The sequence below is a fragment of the Anastrepha ludens genome, chromosome 3 (assembly GCF_028408465.1).
Source record: "Anastrepha ludens isolate Willacy chromosome 3, idAnaLude1.1, whole genome shotgun sequence".
Classification (NCBI taxonomy): Eukaryota; Metazoa; Arthropoda; class Insecta; order Diptera; family Tephritidae; genus Anastrepha; species Anastrepha ludens.
Genome location: NC_071499.1, coordinates 44,070,542 through 44,090,792, shown reverse-complemented (window position 1 = coordinate 44,090,792; position 20,251 = coordinate 44,070,542). Strand labels below are relative to the sequence as shown.

The window sequence follows — 20,251 nt, the reverse complement described above, 5'->3', positions numbered from 1 at the left end:
CACTTCTGTCGTTCTTTCCCGTCAACTTATCTTCGTTCATTCGTCGTTTCAGTGTTGCTCGAGTAGTGCCGTCCTCGTCTAAGTTTGACACTTGACGTTTCCATTAATTGACGTTGGCAATATTTCAATTATTAAAATATTGCCAACGTCATTTATTACACTATATATAATAAATTTTTTACTTCATAGGTACTTTTATAAATAATGTAATATATTTTGATATTATAAGATACAGTCTAATCTTGGTAATTCGGACACTTGATAATTCGGACAGCGCGGTAATCCGGACACCAAAACGTTTTCTATTGAAGTCTCTGTAATCCGGACACCACGTATTCATGTACCTCTAAAATTCGGACACTTCTTTATTTTCCAGTGAATATGCTGAAATAAAAAGGAATTCCGTTATTTTTTATTTTATTTTATAAAGGGGACTCCCCTGCTAACTACTTTGCGTGAATAGTGCGTTTAAGTGCTCGTCAGGCTCCTGGTTCATATTCATAAGCATATTTGCGTAACGTGTAGTTCAGTAGCTAATTTCAAACATTAACTCCATAATTTCTATAACTGTGGACTGTATAAATTTAACTATGGCACCAGCAGCTAAGAAAAAACATACGTTTTTAACGATAGACCAGAAAAAAGAAGTTCTTAAGAAACTAAGTGAAGGACAGTCAATTCGACAGCTAGCTGCGCTATACAATGTAGGTAAATCTACAATTTCGGACATAAAATCAAGTGGATCAATGATTGATAGGTAAGAAACGAAAACATTTTGTAAGAAGAGTTTACACTCCTTTGATTATATTTTGCAGTTACATTGCTAGAACAGAATGTGGCCTTGGAAAGCATAAAACTATGCGACCTGCGGAGTTTGAAAAGATGGAAGACCACTTGTATAAATGGTTTGTAAACGCAAGACGAAACAATGCACCGATTTCCTCGGAAATCATCAAAGAAAAGGCCAAACAATTCTGTTCCCAAATTTACGGACAAAGTGTGGAATTTGTGGCTGGTAATGGTTGGTTTAGTAATTTTCGCTCCCGATATGGAATTAAATTCTTAAAAATATCTGGCGAAAAACTTTCCAATGATTCTACTGCTGTGCAACCCTTTATTGAAAAATTCCGAAAGAAAATTGCAGGAATGGGCATTACGTATGATCAGGTTTATAATGCAGATGAGACTGCTTTGTTTTGGAGAAAACTTGCAGAAAAAAACCTTGCATTGCATAATGAAAAATCCGCACCCGGGCGCAAAATTGGAAAAGAAAGAGTAACACTTCTAGTTTGCTGTAATGCAACCGGAGAACATAAACTTCCATTATTCATGATAGGGAAAGCCAAAAACCCCAGAGCGTTTAAAAAAGTAAACCTTCCGCTTGGGTACTCCCATACCAAAAATGCTTGGATGACAGAGCAAATCTGTAAAAATTGGTTTGAAAACTCATTCGTTAAAGAAGTAAAGCGTTACTTAAAGGAAAAGAATTTACCAGCCAAAGCCATTTTACTGCTAGACAATGCAACTTGCCATCCCCAATCACTGTCCCCCTGATGTATATAATGATAACGAGATTACCGAGTGGTTGAATGACGACACTGATTTCGATATCAACGAGATTGAGGAAGAAGATAACGAGAACAGCCGTCTTGACGGAAATGAAAGTCAAGATCGTAAAATTTCGCACTCTCAAGCTATTGTCGCATTTGATAGTTGTATTAAATATGCAGAGGAACAGGAATTTTCATCCGGAGACATTTTAAAACTTGTGAGTCTCAGAGATATTGCCTTCAGAAAGAGAAATGAAACAAAATTGCGGCAAACGAATATATTGAATTATTTTACGGCCGAATAAAAACGAATATATGTACATATAACTCATTGAATATTAATCAATTTAAGATTAAATAAAAGTTTATTTCATTTAATTACTGATCTACTGATTTCTATTAAATTTTTTACCCACTCGATAATCCGGAAAATTCGATATTTCGGACAACCTCTGGTATTTAATTGTCCGAATTATCGAGATTATACTGTAGTATGATGTAAGTAAATAGGTACTATCAGTGTATGTGTTAAGATCCACTATCGTGGACCCCCATTTCCATTTCATGGACCCCCAAATTTTTTTTTCGCTGACGCAGACCCCTTGCAGGTTGTCATAGACCCCCAGGGGTCGATATAGACCACTTTGGGAATCACTGCTGTAGACCAATGACTTCACATAACCCCAAAACGGGACGGCTTGTTAAATGGACCGTAAAATGGCCGTAATGCTCTTAAAGTAGCAGCAACAGAACGATTATTTTCATAAAAAATTTGCACGATTTGCAATCGTTGCTCAAGTGTGTAGCGTTCCATGATGAAATGTATACTAATGAAGTTTACAAATGACAAGCGAAAAATAAAAAATATTGCGTCGTTCGCCCTCCCTATCGGAAAAAAGTTGAAGCGCACTTATTAAAAAACCCTATATTACTCGTTCTAACTTTTGTCCGTTAGTCTAACGTCGTCGTAGAAAAATTGTACGAAACTCTAAGAGTGTATTCGGTGAATGCTACTCTACGAATTTCGAATGTACGTTCGGAACTATTCGAATTGCATGATTACAATTACTTAGGCCCTTATTATGAGCAACATTCGATCTTCGACTATAGTCGAAAGTGCTGATCGAACGAATTTTCATTTGGTATTATGGTGCTCATTCGTTGAAGAATAGGACTATTGTGAATTTCGATCGCTCGATGCATTTACAATAGAAAATTTTTCTCAGCTGATACAGCAAATCAAAATAAAAGAAAAACCGATTGTGTTGAAATTCTTTGCTAACAACAATTTTAAAAGTTAAAAAAAAGTATTTTTTGTGAAAATGGAGTACAACGGAGTTGTGGTTCGACGATTCAACGCTCGATGAAAGATTAGTGGAACTAGCTAGATGTAGAAAACAGCTGAGGGGCGCATCCAACCCCCTTGAAATGGCTTCCACTGAGTAAGTTTAGTATTTTCAAAATGTGTTGACGTACATAATATTACAGAAATTTCCTTACAGTTTTTTAAAGAACTTTAGATTATCTAAAGAGCCGTTTATGAACCTACTGTCCAGTACAAAAAACCAGTTGCAGCAGTGCACCCGAGCCAAGAGCTCTTCACTATTCTCCAAAAAAAGCAAAACAAATTATTAATGTGTGTGCAGCTTTGCACAACATTTGCTTGTTTTATAATGTTCAACTTCCGGATGAAGAGTTATCCGATGAGACCCTCAACGATGATGCGGAAGATATTGAAGTGGAGCCAAATAACGGAGAAGCAGAAAACATAGCAGCAAAAATCTAAAAAGTATTAAATAGAAACCTTTACGCCACAGTTTCTGTTTTATTTTTGTTATAAATTTTCTTTATTCAATTATTCGTCATTCGAAAAAAATATGTATTTCAGTTCCTCTACGTATTTCAGCCCATACCTGCCAAGGGAAAATAAAAATGTATTTCTATAAACATTACAAAAAAAAACATTATTAACCTTAATCCATTTTGCTGCCGTTCTAACTGGTGGTCCCAAGCAATTCAGCTCCGTTGTAAATTCCTCGCAAAATATTAACATATATTAACATATTCCTGCATAATATTAACAAAATTAGTATATATTTATTATTTGGTTACTATAAAACAATAAATAATCGCAAACAACTTACATTTTAACAAGTTTTCCCACAACACGCTACACAATCGAAAGCAAAATTGCATTCGACTCTAAATTCGGTATACAACGAAAATTTCGACAGCGTTGCACCGCTCATAATACCAAATTGACATTCGATTTTCGATCTTCGACAACCAACGAATATCGAAGATCGAATGCAACTCATAATAGGGGCCTTAAGTTTCTACGAAAAACAGTCTACGATGAATTGGATGATAGGGTTGAATAAAGTCTTTCATGCTTGCTGTTCGAACATTGACGAATTCTCGGAAAATAGTCTAAAATCAGTTTTTGTGCAGGAAAATACCGATGCTGCGCGCGAAATGATTGAGCAAAATTATCTAGCCACATAACGTGAAATTGAGGCTTCCTTGGGCATTAGTATGACGAGCAGCAATGCTTACCTGGTGGTAGAAAAGGTGTGCTCACGTTGTGTACCACTGAATCGGCAAAAAGCACCGGAAACGCGACTGAACGAAGTGCTTCGAAAATTGGTTCAAACCAATGCAAAGGTGTGTTGATCATCGTGGAGAGCAATTTAAAAAGTAGTAAAACATTTTTAACCACCAGTGTTCATTTTTCCTTTCTAGGCCAGAAATATAAATCCAGCCCTCGTATCAAACACTCATCAATAAGAAATTTTTTATTCGAAAATTACATAAAAGTACATTTTACACAAAATACATATTTACTTTTGTTAGAACAATATAATTTACATATGCAAATATATGCAATGGACGAGTATTTAAATAATAATCATGTGTATATTTTGTTTACACTTATACTTAATTGTATGTAGACAAGGCAAAACATTTTTATTGTTAACAAATATTTGGTTTGTTTTTTAATTCATTCTGTGGTTTTTTGTTTGAAGTTGTTTTTTTGGACTGGTTGTAAAAAATCCTCATTCATTTGTTTCTGCGTTCTCACTTAAAATTTAAATAAATCTAGATAATATTTTAACTTAATTTATCAATTAAAAAAACGATTTCCATGAACACCTTTGGAAACGTCGCCACGAAGGGGAATCCAACGTCTAACGCTGCGCTGTTTTGGTTCGCTCAGCGGCCTTAGATGCCACGATATGATCGGTGAGCCAGGAATGCGCTGATGAAGTACAGAATCGTGTTCACGAGACCCATAATTCCGGCGGCCATATAAGCATCGTACCGTTTACTATATTTAAAACGTCTGTCATTCAATTCAATGACGAGGTTTACTGAAGCGGCTAGCAGCAGTATGGCCGCAATGCTATGATAGATGAGTTCCTGGTAGAAAAAGATATTAAAAATAATAAATATTTTTATTTAAACATAGCACATGCGTGTGTATGTGTATAACTTACATAAATGGTTTTGGAAATAATTCCACCCGTACTGAGTGACGTTAGACACGCCAGTAATAAACAAAATGTCCCAATCATAAATGTTGTAGCCATGAGGAACATAAAGATTTCGGCTGAGGGGGTGTCAGCTCTATTGAAGTAATAGCCAAAGATACCAACTATGGCAATTCCAATTAACTGTGGAGGATTAAAATATATATTGATTAATAAAGTTTTACATTCAAAATTAAAATATTTCAAAAGTAACGAAAAAATATCAAAGTTATAGAGATTCGTAGAACTTCCTAATGCTTACAAAGTCCCCGCACATCCATATCAATTTGCAGAGATTATAATGATAGAGGAAGACGTAAAGATATTGTAGTAGAAAGATGGCGTCGTTCGATCGCCCATTCGCAAAACCGGTAGAACGATTACGTAAGAGTATTTTTGTTTAGTATTTTATAGGCGTTATCGTAGCTCACAACCCTTAAGTGGTCTTCTGAAACTATGACAAGCCTGTTTATTTCCAACACTTCTCTCCTAGGTTTTTACATCAAGTATTACATCGCGGAGACGGAGGTGATTAACCGCCGCTGCAGCGTCTCACTCTTTCTATACCCCTCTTCTCTTTCATAGTCTCGGCCAATACGTCGCATGCCGCATTCCATATCCTTCGAGCGCATATGCACAAATGTTTTCAGCGAAGGAGGTTCGTCAAAGACTGGAGTTTTTCGTTTGCAAAACAAAAGCGCGAGCAGGCGAGGAATATTTGGGGAACATCTTTAATAAAGTTTTCGTCGCAGTGATCGCAATAGGGATTGCCATCGTGGTTGAACCTGTATAAGTATGCTTTGAAGCAACAATGACCACCTAAGAACTAGGTCAGGTAAAGGTCCACTTCTCCATGTGGTTGGGAATGCATTTGTGCGTCCAGCACCCTTTTGTTGAGTTATCCCGCCTCGTTTACCGCTCATCGATGCAGTTTTCTGGTAACCCCGCACGAGAAGACAAGCTTATAGGCCTCTGTGTTCTCGCTTTGTAGTAGATGGACGCATAAGTGAATACGTATCCGTACGACTTGGTTAGAAAGGAGCCATGGAGGAACAAACTACCACCTAAATAAGTTCCCTTCAGAACACGGGATATTTCGAAAATACCTTCATAGATTTGGCCATGTCGATTTCTTAAATCAGATGTTGATCACGTCTTCTTCCAATGTCCACGCTATGCTCCCGAGAGCTTTAAAATCTTAATCAAGGAAAGAAAGCAGAAGGAAAAGAACCAAACAGGTGGAAATAGGAAGAAGGGACTTTGGATTAGAGGATGACGGCCAAAAGTGGCTAATTACTTTTGTATTAGCCGCTTCAAGCTACTGATGAATTTCTCCAGGAATGTGATATTTAAACCCGCAATATTCGCAGGTACAGCAAAAGAGTGAGAGCCCCGATGTCTGAATCTTTGTCCTACGAGAGCAGGGCAGCTGAGAAGAAGGTGCTGCGATGACTCCACCTCATTCTCCAGACTGCTTCCGCAGAAAAGACTTGAAGCAATCCCAAGTCTAACGGACAATGTCCGGTAAGGACACCTATAAAATTCAATAGCTGCACTTTGTTAGCCTTATAAGTTTCTTGGAGTGCCCCGATCTACCCGTGGACTTTGCACGGTTCCGCTTTAGCGCAGCTCTCGCTGAGTTGACGCGAGGCCCTTTTTTCCAGGAATAGACCATAGGTTCTCAAGGGAATCCCAATCTCGTTTTGGGATGAAATCGTCACCAGGATCCCCTGTCTAGCCTGCTCATCAGCTCAGCCTAGGAGCTGACCAGCCCCGAGACTGTATGTGATACCTTTTTGGCAGCTCCGCGAGGAGAGTGGCATATAGTATAATGAGAATACAAGTCGTGTATACTGAGAATACAAGTCATGTATACTACTATTCCGGTATAGCAGTACTCGTCAGAGTTTCCACTTCACGGGCGTGATCTCGGAAAAAACACATGTTAATTTTAACAGTTATAAATTATTATTATTTCCAAATAGTAGAAATCTTCGTTAGCTTGGGAGTCAGCATTGCAATGGCAACTTCAGTTTTAAAATCCGGCACAGACTCTTTTCTGCCAACAATTGCTACTTTGGGCAGAGTTAGTAACGTTCGCATTCAACCATAAAACCTTTAATTTTTAAGACTCTCATGAAGCGTGTGCTATTGTATAACACAGGAGCAAACACATTAGCAATATCGGATGAGACGACCTTTTAAGTGTATGGAAGTAAAGTTTGACCCAAAATTTTTTGGACATTCGGTCGTTAGTACTAGCGAATAGCGCAGACACTGGAACGGTAACCTAATCTGCAAGCGCATTGTGTCTCAACTCTATGCTCTCCGAGCTTTGCAGCGGCATAGGTAGTAAGCTAATATACCACGAGTCCACTAATTAAATAATAAAGAATTGTTTTATCTATGGAAGTAGAGAAAGAGGGAGATCTCTATTGTAAAGGAAAGACCAGCTGGAAAAGTAGTTGATCTCATCTTTTGTTTCTAATTTGGACCAACTAATGTGAGAAAGCGGAAACATTTTTTAAGTACTCTACTACAGAAACACGCAACCATTACAAGCTCTTTAACCTATCTCAGCCGACAATGCAATTTTTTATCTAAGCTCAGTCTTAGACACCCAGTTTCTACAGTCCATTTAAGGTGATATTGGACAGAATTAGGTTTGATTTAAAAAGTTTGTTTGGGTTATTGATCAAAATTAATTATCCAAGTAAAGCTGTTATGAAAATAGTTACGATTTTTCACCGTTATTTACTTTGACCAAACTGTCAAGAGTGATCTCCCCACATATTGAGGCATTTACTATACCTCGCAAAACTGAAGGTCTGTAAGGGTCCGTAACATATAGTACTCGTATGTATGTATATTCCCCTGTGTTCCTCAATTAATTAATCTTAATACACTCACCAACTCGAACAATTTCAATAATCCTGGAAATGACTTCAAGTAGCCGGTGTTAAGCACAATATACGATGTATTTGTGGTGCTGGTGGTCGTTCTGGTGATTGTCACTGAGTGAGACATTTTCGAAGTTCTCTTCTCAATTCCTTAGTAGTCCGAAATAGTTAAGGAGCAAATACTGAAAATATAGGGTAAAGAAGAACGTGAAGTATTTGTTTATTAAAATAACATATTTATAAGCATCGATTTTTTCTAATATAAATTTAAAACATTATTCAAATAAATATATTGAGGCTTTTCACTCATTCAGAGAAAGAAATTATGCCCAAAGAATGTCAATGACAACCTGATTGCAGATCAGCCACATCATTTTACAGATGCATTATTTATAAGTAATTGCGACAAACTATTTGGATAATGTCAGACGAGGGCATAAAACTGTAGGTCCCTTCATTTCTGGAACAACATCAAGACGCGAACCACAAATTGGAGGAGGAGCTCGGCCAACCATCCAATGAAGGACGGACGCATGTGCATATAATCGCTCTGAATAAAAAATATTGCAACAACTTTTACAAAAATAATCAAAGTACTACTAATTTCTGTAAATTGGTTGGGGTAAAAAGAAATCCGTTATTTTCTCGGAAGATGACTATAGTGATCGATATCTCGTAAAGTATCGATCAAAAAATTTGAAGTTTATGCTCGTTGTCAAGGTGACGTTACACACTAAAAAATTATTTTGCTCTTTTTTGTTTGTTCCATTCAGTTGTGAGTTACAGGGTGTTAATAATGGAAGTCAAGAACGAGAAAATTCGGTACATTTCACAGTTTTTCCTTGATAAAGGCGAAAAAGCAAGCCAAGCGAAATGCGCTAAAATTGTGAATGGGGTTTGTGATGCCGATACTTTAATAGCCGTTCAGGCATTATTGATGTCAAAGGAAATGTTAATAAAATCACAAAAATAATCGAAGTTGTTCGGCAAATTAGTTAGTTAGCATCGCCCAGGAGCTAAAGATCGACCATAAAAAAGTTCTAAACCTTCAAAAATAAATAGAATGGATATCTTTTTCCCCAAGCTTATATATAGACTTACTCGAAAACGAGGGCCTATACATTTTATTTATAACTCCATTCTGTTTGATATTCGGCAGGTGAACATTTAATCACTACGACACCTAAAATATTTATAAATAATAGGACTATGAATAAGTTCGTGCGGTTTTTTTTCGAAATTTGAAACTTTATTGACGTAAAATGGTTACAAATTTAATATTCAAAATATTGTCCATCGCTTACTACTACTTTTTCCCATCTTTCTGGCAATTCACGGATTCCCTTTGTGAAAAATTCGGTCGGTTTTGCCGCAATCCACGAATCGATCCATTTTTTGACTTCATCGTAATTACGGAAGTGCTGGTCAGCCAGGCCATGTTGCATCGATCGGAAGAGATAGTAATCGGATGGCGCAAGGTCTGGACTATACAGCGGGTGGGGTAGGACATCCCATTTGAGCGTTTCTAAGTATGTTTTGACCACTTGTGCAACATGTGGCCGAGCATTGTCATGTTGCAAAATAACTTTGTCGTGTCTATCGGCGTATTGCGGCCGTTTTTCTCGCAGTGCTCGGCTCAAACGCATCAATTGTCGTCGGTAGACATCCCCCGTAATCGTTTCATTCGGTTTCAGTAGCTCATAATACACAACACCCAGCTGGTCCCACCAGATACACAGCATAACCTTCAGGCCATGAATATTCTGCGCCGACGTCGATGTTGAAGCATGGCCAGGGTATCCATACGTTGCCCGACGTTTTGGATTGTCGTAATGGACCCACTTTTCATCGCCAGTCACAATTCGATGCAAAAAACCCTTTCTTTTGTGCCGTTGAAGCAGTTGTTCGCATGCCATAAAACGGCGTTCAACGTCTCTTGGCTTCAATTCATACGGCACCCAATGGCCTACCTTTCGGATCATTCCCATGGCTTTTAAACGTTTGGAAATGGTTGATTGATCAACTCCCAAAGTTTTTGCAACCTCTTCTTGCGTTTGAGCCGGATCTTGATCGAGCAATTCCTCCAATTCGGTATCCATGAACTTTGGCGGCGCACCCTCGCGTTCTTCGTCTTCCAAGCCAAAATCACCACTTTTAAAGCGTGCAAACCACTTCTGGCACATTCGCTCAGATAGAGCATGCTCACCATAAACTTCCACCAAGATACGATGACTTTCGGCTGCTTTTTTCTTCATATTAAAATAATGAAGAAGAATTCCCCGCAAAAACACATTATTTGGCACGAAATTCGACATTTTCAAGTGTGGTAAAAATATTGTTGTTTACGCTTCAAATAAAAAACTTATACTGACGTTTGTGCCTTACGACAGTAGCTCTCCAATGAATGTTTGGAAATGTGGATCGATGGAATAATAATCAAGTTACGCCATCTGTTGTAAAACCGTAACGAACTTATTCATAGTCCTATTAGTTACAGACAAAAAATTTCGCTCACATATTTAAATTTTCCTGCAGGGCTAGGAATCCACATAGATCATTGACCGCAAACAATATTATATGTTAAAGTAGATAAGTCAATACATCAACCTGAAATTTTTTCCGATCTTTTTTTACTTTACTCTACTTTGTATTTGCTGAAATTTACGTACTGTTATGTGGCTATGGAAGCAAAAAAATATTATAATAAACAAATTCTCAATTTAAAAAAATTGTTCATAGCATATACATACAAGCACACATATGTTGTGCCATGCAAAAACTAGATACTCGAGAATTTACTGTGTAAACCTATTGTTTTTTTCTTAATTTTTAATAAATTCACTTGGTAAAAAGAAAGCATCGAAGTTTATCGGAGTGAACGCTAATTTTTTGGGGCATGCTTTAATTTTTTCTTTAATATTCCGCTCGGGAAAATATGTGTTCTATGTACGTGGATTTTTAAATGAAAGGCAAAACGCTCAATTTCAACCTCGAACCGATTTGGCAGCTCCTAAAATAATTCGAAATTAAAAAAATATATATATATATGCGCATACCCATATGTATATATTATATGTATGTATGTAAGTCCATAAGCGTTGAAAGTGTGACCTACACTTGTCTTTTTCGACAACAGCGCAAAATCATTACTTGACGGACTCATAAAGGATGCTATATTATTCAAAATCTTTCATACGTGCATTTGTGCATACATACACATGTACATGTGTACATCTAAGAATATAAACAGACACACCAACGTGCATATTATTTGCACACCCACACATACCCCAAAAGCGTTGCGTATTTTTTGAGAAAATACTAAAGATGTTTAATTGATTTTCAAGAATACCGACACACCCAAGCCACAACATGCACACACCTACATACATGTATATATTATAGTATCGGGTGATTTTTTAAGAGCTTGAGAACTTAAAATAACAATACAAAACAGAAGTATTCTTGCAATGAATTTTAATGCATTTATTATAATCTGGTAGGTGGTTTCATGGTCCAATCAAACAATTCGATAAATTAAATAACCAAATCCCGTCGATGTTGAACTGATTAATTTTTGGAAAAATTCAGTCAGCATGGCTCGATTGCGCTCGCCATTCACCGTAACGGCAGCTCCTTCCACAATTTAAAAGAAATAAGGACCGATGACAGCGCCTGCATGTATCATAAACCGCACGTAAAATGAACGAAGTGCTCTATGAACTTCGCGAGCATATTTATTTGCTTCAAAGTACATCTACACAATTCGAAAGCGTTATTCTGGCGATAAGCGCTTCGTGATTACTTTCCAAACCTTACTAAAACAGAAATGTCAACGCAGTTTGCATTATCAGCTGTCAAATCAAATAGTAATTATCGATACCAACAGTTCTCATGCAGCTAAAAAACCACCCGATATATACAAGAGCGAACATCGCTAACGTGTTTCGAAATGTGTGCCAGCTCATACCCATGTATAGGGGGGACCAACAATTAGTTTATATCTAAAAGTACGTTCACAGATGCATTAATTACCAACAAATCCACAAAATTAATCTCCCCGTTCACATATGGCAGATTACCTGCAAAATTTACAATCAGCTGTCAATACTGTTGTGAAAGGTTTTTCTGCATAGAAATTATTTTGGTGTAATATTTCGGTGTTTTTGGTTTATTTAATTATTATTGTCGATATGAAGAAAAGACAAGGAAAAGGAATAGTTAGTTTTATTGTGCAATTGGCTGCTAATAATAAGCAGTTGAAGAAAATCCGTAGAGTCGTCTACTGAGCTTCCAAAAAATTATGACAGCAATACGCATTCAGTGTATACACTCGTTTAGTCCGACCGGAACTTAAAAAAAATAAAATAAATAATTGGCGCGTACACTTCTGTTAGGTGTTTGGCCGAGCTCCTCCTCCTATTTGTGGTGTGCGTCTTGATGTTGTTCCACAAATGGAGGGACCTACAGTTTCAAGCCGACTCCGAACGGCAGATATTTTTATGAGGAGCTTTTTCATGGCAGAAATACACTCGGAGGTTTGCCATTGCCTGCCGAGGGGCGACCGCTATTAGAAAAATGTTTTTATTAATTTTGCTTTCACCGAGATTCGAACCAACGAATGGATTCCGAATGGTAATCACGCACCAACCCATTCGGCTACGGCGGCCGGAACTTACTCCACTCATATTCCGTCAAGAGAAGAGTGGGCGGGGGCTACACTTGGGGGCATTGCCTGGTAAACTTGTTCACGGATGGATCGAAGTTGGAAGGAAAGGTTGGCGGAGGAGTCTTTTGCGAGGAGCTCCCCATCAGACTCAAATTCAGGTTACCGGACCACTGCAGTGTGTTCCAGGCTGAGGTAGCCGCTATCAAGGAGGCAGCTGATTGGTTGCTCACATGCGTACTAACAGTCAAGAAAGTAAATATTTACTCCGACAGCCAAGCGGCAATAAGGGCCTCGGGTCAGTGACGGTGCATTCGAAACTGGTCAAGGAATGCTTGACCTCACTTTCGAGTGCGACCGAATTTTTTGACATATGCCAGTAGTATGTATATTCCGGGCTACAGGACAATATCAAAAATATTAAAATTTTAATATTTTTATCATTTTAACTCAAAAATTTAACATTTTTACCATTTAACTCATTTTTTTAACTTACAGTTACTCAAAATTTTAACATTTTTTAACATTTAACTCATTTTTTTAGCTTATATTATCTCAAAAAAAAAGTTAAAAATTTTGAATTGGGTCGATTTAGTCCACCCCTAAATTATAGTTACTCGTAGTTAATATTTTTAAGATATTAAAGATATCTATTTTTGATGTACTAGTAATCAATATTTAGGTTGGTACAGTTAAAATTTTGAGTTGGGTCGATGTCTATTAAGTGAAAAAATGTTAAAATATTTATTACAAAATATTTAAAGTAATCTATTCAAAAAAAAAAACAAAAAAGGATACATTTATTTTTTAAAGTACCTTTCAAAAAAAACGACGAACTCCTCAAAACAAGAGTCTTTGAGTCAGATTTGAACTTGCAACAAAATTATTGTTATAATTCCAACTGCTTAACCAACTCATCTAAACATCATATTCTGAAGTAATGTAATTACAGCTGAGTAGTATGCAAAGCAAGCAATGCTGATCTTATCAGCATTGCTCACAATCTATAAATAGAATAAGCATAAGCACAAACCAAAAAAAATGAAATACTGTTGAATACGAGTCACAAACTGCAAGATAAGCATAATATTTGATAAGCTTTTATACATCAACACATGTTTCGACTCTGTCGAAACCGTTTGACTTTGTCAAACATGGTTACAAGTGCAGTATGTATTTAGCGTTAGAAGAGGGTGGACGCAAAAAAAAAATTGAAACTTCAAATTTGAACTCTTTGAAGTTCAAATTTATAAAATTTACCCAATATTGGTTCATAATTTAAATCTCTTATTAAATATGTTATTGGATTAGATGGATAAATTTTACTAATATAAAATATTTCTCGAGTCCAATTATTTTTATATTTGTTTTCAAATTGTTTTTTATGTGATTGAATTCTTACTTTTTCTCCAATTTTAAAAACTGGTTTTTCTAAATTGTTTCTATTAATTTTAAAACAATTATCAAAAATTAATTGTTCATTTTTTTCATTTACTTCACATGGTTTCATACCAATAGTTCTATGTACATCTTTGTAATTATATTCATATAATATTTTATCAATTACATCAATCCAATTAGTATTTTTCTGAATTTCAAATCGTATTTTTAGTTTTTCATTAATGGTTCTATTAAATCTTTCTACAATTGATGATTTCTTTTCACTAAATGTTTGATATATGTTAATATTGTATTTATCTAAAACTTCTTGGAAATGTTTATTTAAAAATTCTTTACCAGAATCTGTATGAAGTAATTTTGGTGCACAACCTGCTTTTTTAATAATATTTAAAAATGCTTCAGAAGTTGTTTTTCCATCTTTCTTTTTTAATGGTTCTATATAAGCAAATTTAGAAAATGTATCAATTACATTAAGCATATATTTGTATCCTCTATTAATTCTAACATTAACTGTTGTCATAATTAGTAAATCTGCTGCCCATAGTTCATTTATGCCTTTAGTAATAATTTTTCTTCTTTCAAAATTTTTTCTTACTGGTTTATGCAACTCTTTTGCTATTTTAAAATCATTATTTTTAGTATCAATAAATTCATCTTTATCCATTTCAAAAATATTTAAAATTTATTTTAATTAAATAACAATGATATCAGATAAAGTTTTAAAAGAATATATTAAAACACAAAAAGACTTAAAAAATAAACTTCAACAATTTAATTTAAACAAAGTAATAAAACAAGAAAAAATTAATGAAGATCTTCAAGCAATTATTCAACCATTAAATCAATCAGTTATTAATGTTCACAATTTAAATGATAGCTTTAAAAATTTAATAGTAGATTTAAATCAATCATATAAAAAAACAATAGATGGACATTCACAAAGTGAATATGTTTCAACGGAGTCGAAACCGTTTGACAATAATATGAATTTACAAACTAATGAATTTAACGAAAAGCAACTATCACCAATTAGAAAAACAAACAAACAAAAATTAGTTGAAAGTACACCAACAACTAGCACATGTTCACGAAGCGAACAGTTAACTCCATCAACATCAAAAGACGCTCTTTTGCGTAGTGCAAATGAAACGTTATCTACACCAGTACAATTTATTTCAGAAAAAATTGGAAATATGGCAATGAAATATTTAAATTTAAATAATTCTGATATGAAATTATGTGACAATATTTTTGGTCTAAGATCTGAAGATGGAAAAGATTTATGGATTGGTAATACTGAAGTAAAAATTAGTAATAATGATATTATTTTAAATAATAAAACTTATAATGGAACAAAAGGGTTATGGGAATTAATAACTTTAAAAGAACCATCAACAGCTGTAACAAATAATGATTTACAAAATTATGAAGAAATTATATTATCAACATATGCTTACATGCAAAATAATGACAAAAGTTCTAAACGTATTAAATCTAGCGTTGGAAATAAATATATGAATTTTATTAGACCAATATTGATTAAAAATAAAATTATAAAAGAAAAAGTAGGATCTGGTTTAAATTCAAAAAATAATCTTTCAAAATCATTGCAAAATTTTAAAATTAAAACTAGTTTACCTACTGAATATGTTCGTTTTGCGAATCGTTCACAATGTGAACGTGTTTATTGGAATGATATTAATGAATTAAAAGATAGATTAAATTTGTTGATAGGCGAGTATAATGCAGGAAATGATAGTCCAGAAATACATAATGAAATTATGAATATTATTGAGGAACTAAGAGAAGAAAATATGTTGACTCTGTCAACGGTTTCCGAAGGAAACGTATTAACTGTTTAATTAAATTACATATAAATTTAAATAAATTAAAAATTTTTTTTTTCTAATAAATGGGAATTGATAAGTTTGGACAAAAATCTTTTTCAGAAATAAATTCATCTAATGAATATTCTCTTAATAGAATAATATCATTAGAAAATGAAGTTGAAGAAATTCGTTCAAATAGTGATCAAATGAGAGAGATTATTAGTAAATTAATGGAATTAAATCAACTACTTCAAAAAGAAGTTGAAAAACAAGAAAAAGATAATGTGGTAGCTTTTGGTGTTGTATATAAAGAAATAGAACAATTAGAAAATAATTTAAATCAAGATATTATTAACATAACTAAACAAGTAGATTTTATAGAAACAAATATTGAAAATTTTAAAAACAGTTTAGAAAAACAATTGGATAGTTATTCGGAAAAACAAATTTTAATTGATAATTATCTTAAAGATTTAGTTTTACAAAATAAAGACAATATTAATCAAAATAATATTACTAAACAAAATGATGAAACTAATAATAAGATTGATAAAAGTATTCAAGTAGATGAATATATAAAACAATTAAATATTGAAGAAAGTGAAACAGATATTGAAGAAAGTAAACTACAAATTGAAACAAATATAATTCAAAAATAATTTAAAAAATTCATACATATATAAATGATAAACAAAAATAATAAATCAAAATAAAAATTCAAATATTCAACATCGTTGAAATATGTTCACATCATATTTCATTTGAAATTAAAAAAAAACTTAATCTAATATAATTAATAATTTAATGTATAGTAAAAAGGAGGGGGTTCGTTTTAGTTACCTACATTTCCTATTTCATAATGTCCCCAGGGTAATTTGTAAGTCTTATTTAACTTATCGTTATCATTATTATTCAATTTTTTATTAAAATAAAACTTATCATCATAGGGTGACAATCCTATTTTATTCTCTTCTGTAGTATATAGTTTATTATCATATGATCTAATATTATGAACAGTTTCATTTTTATTTTTTAAATTAATTAAACAATTCTTATAATCTTCAATTGTTAACTTTTTAATATTATTTTTCTTTATTCCTTTACAAACTTTTTTATCACAAACATCGGTCTTAAATGCATACATTTTACTTCTAAGTCCACAAAATTCTCTAATTGGTATTCCATTATATTCATCTTTAAATTTTCCTGGTACTTTTTTATTAATATTAGATTTTAAATCTTCAATTGGAAAATTATCTATATAATCACTGGTATCATAATTATCTAGATCATCTTTCATTTCAGAATAAATATCAAAATCATCACCAATATATTTACCTTCAAAATAAAGAATAAATGAATCAGTATCTGTTCCTAATAATTTCATTCTATTACCATATTTAGTTTTAAGTTGTACATACATTTTAAACATTAATAATTTTGATAAATCTAAAATATTTTGACCTCCAAAGATAGGTTTATTTAATTTAATATTAGAATTTTTACCAAACACTACACACATATTATGATCTATTATTTTTCTTGATTGATATGTATTTCTACTTATTAGTTTTCTCATAATTTTTTCAGTTTTAACTATTCTAACATTAAGTCTATTTCTAACATTTTCCATTTGTTTACCATATACACTATTATTCATAAGTTTGAAAAAATCTTTTTCAAAATCGTTTTTAGCTTCTTTTCTAAGTGTTGTATTTTTTTCAATATAATTTTTTAACCATGCTTCTTGTCTACATTTAATACCTCTATGAATTTTAGTTAAAATTACACCATTATTTAAATATTCTTTTAATAATCTTATATCAATTATATAATTTTTCTTTGGTAACAACGTACACATTAATTTTTTAATTTTATCATTTGGTTTACTACCAATCCCTTTATTAATTAAGTCTGTTTGATTTGGTGATAAATCTTCAAATTGTGGAACATAATGATGAGGTGCTGGAGCATAATCATTATAAAAGTTGTGTAATTCCGGAGGAATACTTATATCAACTTCTATTGTATATCCAATATTATTATCATCAAAATTATTATTTAAAATATTATTAACATTACAAAAGTATTTAATTTCATCTTCATTTAACCATTCATGATTACCAACACTTAATTTTTGTGACATGGCCCATCCATATAAATTATTTGCATCTAAATATAAAATATAACTTGTTAATTTTTTAGAATCGTATATACCTTTAAGAGAAGCTTCCTCTTTACTTAATTTATAAACTTGTTCTACAATATCAGCATGTTCCTTTCGGTAACCGTTGACAGAGTCAACGTAATAATAACAATTATTAGCTTTAGCATAGTTATGTGCAATTTGTGATATTCCACCTCTAGTTCCATTTTCATAAAATTCATACATATCTTGATCTGTTAATAATTCTAATTTTTGTTTGGTTAATTTTAAAGCAGATGAATTACTTAAATGTGGTGAACTTATATAATGTATAGGATCTAAATTATAATTTTTAAAACATTCTTTTCTAAAATTATCAAATACATCACTTAAAAGTATAACATCTAATTTCAAATACCAGTTATGATAGTCTCTAAATGTTTTACAATTAAAATGTTTCCAAAATTTATTTGCAAATTTATAATCGTTAATATTAATATTTCCATTTAATGATGAATTAAAATTTTCAAGATTTGGAAATTCTGTTATACTTAATTTTTTATAATCATCAATAAATTCATATGGATATACACCTTTTCTAAGTAAATAACATTTATCTTTCAATGATAAATCTTTAAAAACATTATTAAAGTTTTCTAAATGATCAAAATTAATAGGTTTTATATTTTTAGTATTACAAACTGAACAAATACTACAAGCATATATTTTATTCTCAGTATTTTTACTAACTTTATAAGATACATAATCCATTTTTCTTATTTTCTTACATGTTACACAATATATATCATTAACATCTAATAAATTTTTAACAGCTTTATCTAATGAAGTATTTATAAATTCCATTGAATCTATAAATCTTAATTCTATTTTTTCGACAACTGTATATAATTCTAAATCTGTTGAATTACAATTACGACAAGTGTTTCTTGTCTTTAAATTATATTGATATTTACATTTTTCATTTTTACATTTTAAATATTTAGTTTCACCTACAATAACTGGTTTTTTAATTTGTTTAAATTTTTCAGTACTCGTTGCTAGAACACTAGTTTCAGTTTCAGGATGAAATTCATCTAAATATTTTAGAAATAATTTTGAATCATAACCTTTTAAATTATGAATAATAATTGGTAAAAATTTTGGCATCTTTAACTTTAGATTACATTTATTACATAAAGCCATTCTATATTTACCAGTTGTATGGTCATGATCCCAACATTTTTTATTTTCTTCAGAAAATGGAATATCACAAATTTCACAATTGTTAGTATTATCAAACTTTAATATCGATTCTTTATCCTGAATTATATTATTCAATTTTCTTACTTCATAATAATCTTTAGCATATTTTATTAAATTATCTAAGAATGATTTCAATAGCACTTTTCTATTAGAAGTATTCTTTGAAATATATTGTTTGTTATAAGTGTTATAAATACCATAACTATTTGGAATGTGTTCATGAAGTAATATTGTATTTTTACATTTGCCAGATTTTTTTTTATTAATTTTTTCCAAAGTACATTCAAAATCAGCATATAAAGTATATGGATGAAATAATTCTGCACCATTAGATTTATATTTTAAAATATTTTCACCCTCTTTAGGTAACTTTATATTTTGTATTATATTATTATCATCTTTTAATAAATAACATGTTTTTATATGTTCTTCTAATTCATCAGATTTTTCAAAATGTTTAAAACATTTATTACAAATATGTAGATGTTCATGCTGATGATGAATTTTACCACTTAAAAATCCAGATAAATTTTTAAGTGGTACAAAGTGAGATTTGTATGTTTCTTCTGTAATATTTTCTTCTATATATATAATATTAACATGTTTTTTTGGCAAACCATTAACGAAATTACGAAAAGAGTTACTTTTATACATTAATTGAATTTGGTAATATTCATCATCATTTTTTTCTGAATCATAATGATAAAAATTCATGGTAATATTAAAATAATCTTCTAATTTTTTAACATTTTCTTCATTAATTATAAATGGAAATTCTAAATTTAGATTTTTAAATGTATCATCATTTTCTAAATCTTCAAGATATTTTTTATATTTTGTTGGTCTTTCTGGATGAATTTTTAACACATCTTGATAAATAGAATATAAGATACAATATAAAATACATTTATTATCAGTATTTTTAATATTAACACAATTTCTATTAGTAAATGGAATATATGATCC

The 20,251-nt window shown here is 32.2% G+C and overlaps 1 protein-coding gene and 1 long non-coding RNA gene across 2 annotated transcripts in view; one reads left to right on the top strand and one right to left on the bottom strand.

Moving 5' to 3' along the window:
* Window positions 1-2,654: 2,654 nt before the first annotated feature.
* LOC128857842 (uncharacterized) lies at window positions 2,655-4,381 on the top strand. Its single transcript, XR_008453951.1, has 3 exons — window positions 2,655-2,992; window positions 3,053-4,214; window positions 4,293-4,381. It is a non-coding gene; the product is annotated as an uncharacterized LOC128857842 (long non-coding RNA).
* Window positions 4,317-20,251, bottom strand: part of LOC128857841 (uncharacterized) — a 38,303-nt gene continuing 22,368 nt past the window's right edge. The window contains exons 2-4 of the mRNA XM_054093624.1: window positions 7,991-8,162; window positions 5,048-5,224; window positions 4,317-4,970 (exon numbers count right to left, since the gene is read on the bottom strand). Coding sequence (XP_053949599.1) covers window positions 4,773-4,970; window positions 5,048-5,224; window positions 7,991-8,107 — 492 coding nt within the window. The 5' untranslated portion in view covers window positions 8,108-8,162 and the 3' untranslated portion in view covers window positions 4,317-4,772. The remainder of the gene's footprint in view (window positions 4,971-5,047; window positions 5,225-7,990; window positions 8,163-20,251) is intronic.